Consider the following 5,000-nt stretch of genomic DNA (forward strand, 5'->3'; position numbering starts at 1 on the left):
AGAGTTTTTGTTGATTTAATGTGCAAGAGTCTGTGAACGTTTCTCCAAAGTCAGGCGTTTTTGTTGATTTAATGTGCAAGAGTCTGTGAACATTGCTCCATAGTCAGGAGTTTTTGTTGATTTAATGTGCAAGAGTCTGTGAACGTTTCTCCAAAGTCAGGCGTTTTTGTTGATTTAATGTGCAAGAGTCTGTGAACATTGCTCCAAAGTCAGGCGTTTTTGTTGATTTAATGTGCAAGAGTCTGTGAACGTTGCTCCAAAGTCAGGAGTTTTTGTTGATTTAATGTGCAAGAGTCTGTGAACATTGCTCCAAAGTCAGGAGTTTTTGTTGATTTAATGTGCAAGAGTCTGTAAACGTTGCTCCAAAGTCAGGAGTTTTTGTTGATTTAATGTGCAAGAGTCTGTGAACGTTGCTTCAAAGTCAGGATTTTTTTGTTGATTTAATGTGCAAGAGTCTGTGAACATTGCTCCAAAGTCAGGAGTTTTTGTTGATTTAATGTGCAAGAGTTTGTGAAAATTGCTCCAAAGTCAAGATTTTTTGTTGATTTAATGTGCAAGAGTCTGTGAACGTTGCTCCAAAGTCAGGAGTTTTTGTTGATTTAATGTGCAAGAGTCTGTGAACGTTGCTCCAAAGTCAGGAGTTTTTGTTGATTTAATGTGCAAGAGTCTGTGAACATTGCTCCAAAGTCAGGAGTTTTTGTTGATTTAATGTGCAACAGTTTGTGAACATTGCTCCAAAGTCAGGAGTTTTTGTTGATTTAATTTACAAGAGTCTGTGAACATTGCTCCAAAGTCAGGAGTTTTTGTTGATTTAATGTGCAAGAGTCTGTGAACGTTGCAGAAAAACGTAACAAAACCAGAATATGACATGATCCGAGCAGCGGATCATGAGAAAAACCTTAGAAATTCAATAGGTTCCTCTGTCCCAAAGGGACATCGGTCCCTAAATAGATGGATGGGTGGTGTGGGAAACCACATGTGTGTATGCATTGGAGAATTGACATCATGATGACACTTTCATGTTGTTACATCCTTAATGATGGAGGTCATGTTCACTTCACTTTTAAGGTCAACTTCACTCCCAAATAAGACAACGCTAACATCGCTCACCCCGTTGACAGGGTAGGTCTTCCAGTCCAGTTCCCCCAGCACCGCCGTGGTGTCCAAAAGAATCACTGAGGAGAGCAAAAATGAGAGGTTAGGAGAGTGAAGAGCACAGCAATGGCAGGAAACCACAAACAAAAGGAGAGTGCAAAAAGAGGGTGGGCTCGCAAATGAAAGAGAAGAGAAATGGAAACGGCAAAATGGGAAAAGGACCGACAATACTCATCAAGTTGTCAGCGAGCAGAGACAGTCGTGACGCCCTTAACAGATTCAACCGTGTGTAAAATAACAGCTCTTTAGAAGACCCAGGTAACCACGCCCCTAAGAGACACCTGACCGCCGTCTCGAGGAGAAGTTGACTTCTATAGAGGTCGGGAGGAGTGTTCCATATGAATTCATAAAATAAGAAATGCATACTGGAACTAAACCCAAAGGAGGATTTTACTTTTCATACGTCTAATCCAAGGGTGTCCAAACTACAGCCCGACTCCCCAAGTGCTGCTCGCCCAAGCCTTCAATTTAACCTGCAAAATGTCAGGACTTCGATAGAGAATCTCAGCCACAGGGAGATTGCATTCAGTTAAATAGTCTGATCATTTTTAATGCTGATATTATAACAATGTAAGTAATTCAGGCCTATAAATAAATATGCACAGTGTGTACTTGTATGACCCAATGTAGTGCAAGTTGTCAGAGTTAGTTTGTGTCGAACCCCAAGATGCAGAGATGGAGGCAGGCATGGAGTGAGAAAACATGATTTGATAAAAATACTACAACAAGAACAAACCGAAGGGGTACAACAAAAAATGCGCACGTGGGCGGATAACAAACTAAGAGAGCCAGCATGGGAGCTGGAAAATAAACGGAGCTTAGCATAGAAGCTAGTAAAAATAAAAAGGGGCCTGGCGTGGAAGCTGGCAGGTATCGAGCAGAAAACAGAAGTCGTACAAACTTGGAAGCAGGGAACAAAAGGCAGTAAGCTAAAAACCGTAATCAAATGTAGCTTACCGCAAGATTGCATTGTGAACTGAAGTGAATTATATTTATATAGAGCTTTTCTTTAGTGACTCAAAGCGCTTTACATAGTGAAACCCAATATCTAAGTTACATTTAAACCAGTGTGGGTGGCACTGGGAGCAGGTGGGTAAAGTGTCTTGCCCAAGGACACAACGGCAGTGACTAGGATGGCAGAAGCGGGAATCAAACCTGCAATCCTCAGGTTGCTGACACGGCCACTCTACCAACCGAGCTATGCCGCCACATTGACAAGACATGATACGAGACGACAGGTAGCAGCGACAAGAAGTGACGATACAATAATCCAGCACAATCCAAGACAAGGCAGGTACAAATAGGCTCGGGCTGATTGACACCAGGTGTGGCCAGGTGCCAATCAGCTGCAGCTGAGGGGGAAACAGCGCAGAGGGGGAAAAAAACAGGAAACGGACAAAATAAGAGCGCTGACAGGAACTAAAAACAGGAAATACTAAACACACACAGAGGAAAAACTAAAACACAAACAAACAGTATGATGATTCTATGTGTCTACATTCAAACATTATTCTTCATACTGCATTAATATATGCTACTTTTTAACTTTCATGCAGAGAGGGAAATCACAACTAAGACAATTTACCAAAACTATATTTAGTAAACAATTATTAAGTAGTGGCACAAACATGTCATTTCAAAACAGAAAGTGCAAGATTGTCAGAGACATTTTAAAACAAGCTATGAGTGCACTTTTGTGCATGATGTCAGTAAGATGAGTGGCGGAGCCGTCAGTAAAACAGCGAGGCAGGGCACACCGTAGCCCGCTGCAAGATGGCGGCAAGGAGGCGTGGCCGGCAGACCGACAGCAAGGCAGGGCACGCCGGAACCCAGCCCAAGATGGCGGCGAGGAGGCGTGGTCTGCGAGCAAGCAGCGAGATGGGGCGCGGCGGGATCAACCCCGCAAATATTATCAGGTGCGTGGGTTGCCCAGCTGGGCACAATTTAAAAATCTCCTCTTGCACTGTAAAAAAGGGCAGTGGCTGTAAACGCCGGGGGGAGAGACGGAGAGAGAAGGAGCCAGAAGGAAGCGGATGTTAAGCGAGAGAGAGCCACAGGAAGAAAAAGACGCACGCGACTGAAAAGGTGGAGCGGCAGAGGAAGCAGGACACGCTAAGGCTGAAAAGCAACCCTTAGAGACTTTTTATTTTTGAAAAATAAAAGAAAGTCTAACCTGCGCCACAATGTCCTTCCTTGGTGGTCCTGAGAACCCACACGACAGCAAGGTACTGTCACAATGACAACACAACACTAAATTAAAGTGCACTTTTTGTACAGAACGCCACTACAATAGTTTAAAACAAATAAAGGGCACTTTTGTGCATGATGTCACACAAGATATTTCAAAAAGTGTCAAATAAAAATGAGCGGCATAAGAGGAAAATAAATAGTGTATGTCCTTCGCTATGTGGTAGGTTCCTGCGGACGTTATCTCCTTCTGTTGTTGACTATTTTTTCCGTACGGAGTTGATGTGGAAATGGTTGCCTCTGCATTTTGTTGGTGTGGCACAGAACAGAGATGTTGACATGCGGAGTTTCAAGCACTCTTCATTCTCTAGCGGGTGACTTTTCAAATGATGCTACATATTAGCAGTAATGCTACTTTTTGTAACAACGCTTTTGCCTCACACTTGACAAATTACGGGTTTCTATACGACATATTCCCCCCATTTAAGCCAAACCCCCGTCAGACGATGGACTCCCTGCTGTTTTTCTTGGGAATTAATTCTTCCTTCATTTATTACCAGATTTGCACCTTCTTTTTCTCGTATTACCTCTCATAATAAAACTTAACACAGGAAACATAGAAGCTAACACTTAGCATGGACTATGGCATGGCACAAACAAGACTTACTTGGCAAGGCATGAGCTAAACAAACAGCATAAACTTTGGCATTGCCTGAAACAAACAATGAGGCCAGGACAACTGCCTGGCAAATACAGGCTTAAATAATGTCTCTTGATTTGAGCCAGGTGAGCGTCTCGAACACCAGCTGCAGGTGAAACAAATACGTAACCATAGCAACGAAACCAAACAAGAGTGCGCAAAAAACAGGAACTAATGGAGTCCAAAACTAACAGAACATTACAAAGACCATGGATCATGGCAAAGTAATGTAAAGTTCTTACTTATATCTGTCAGTAAACTCGCCATGACAGCTTTAAAACATACCGGTATGGTGAGTTTACATTATTCACCCAAGGAACTGTAGTTATTACAGAGTTCCGGTTGGACATTTTTTTTTACGGGACACATTGTGTTGTTTCCGGATGAGGAGATGCTGCTCCGTTATTGATTGAAGTAAAGTCTGAATGTCATTAAAACAGTTAGCTCCATCTTTTGACACTTCTTCCACTCCCGTCCTTGCACGCTACACCGCTACAAGAAAAATGACGGGGGAGAAGACGCTGCCACCACGTAAATAAGACCCGCCCACAAAACGCCACATCCTGAAGCGGCTGTCAGAAGATGGTCTGTAAAACATAATCTATTCAACATTTTGACCAAAGTTAACCATTACATGTTATGTAGACTTCAAGAAAGTGATTTACATTTAAAAAAATAATAATAATAATAATATGACCGGTTTAATTCGCCCTTATATATGGAAAAAGATCAAAAATAGACCATTCATCAGCAGTGCGCCCTATGGTCCGGAAAATACGGTATTTCTTGTCCCCTGGCCTGGAAAACATTGGCACTGTCCGACCAGGACTCTCTTTATGACCTCACGAAGTCAAACTTTCGAACAATGATTCGCTAACTCAGGATTAAAGAAACGATTAATTACCAAAACAACAATGGCGTCGCAACTGTTTTTTTCCCCCCGGCGTGGGTTTCTCAG

General features: G+C 42.5%; 1 protein-coding gene across 5 annotated transcripts in view; it reads right to left on the reverse strand.

The window, feature by feature from the left end:
- The window catches only part of LOC133542827 (ephrin type-A receptor 6-like), a 223,251-nt gene that overhangs the window by 178,118 nt on the left and 40,133 nt on the right, over positions 1–5,000 (reverse strand). For all 5 annotated transcript variants that reach the window (XM_061887022.1, XM_061887021.1, XM_061887018.1 and 2 more), the window contains exon 2: positions 1,111–1,175. In XM_061887022.1, the coding sequence (XP_061743006.1) occupies positions 1,111–1,175 (65 nt within the window). The remainder of the gene's footprint in view (positions 1–1,110; positions 1,176–5,000) is intronic.

This window comes from Nerophis ophidion, linkage group LG25, assembly GCF_033978795.1.
Source record: "Nerophis ophidion isolate RoL-2023_Sa linkage group LG25, RoL_Noph_v1.0, whole genome shotgun sequence".
Lineage (NCBI taxonomy): Eukaryota > Metazoa > Chordata > Actinopteri > Syngnathiformes > Syngnathidae > Nerophis > Nerophis ophidion.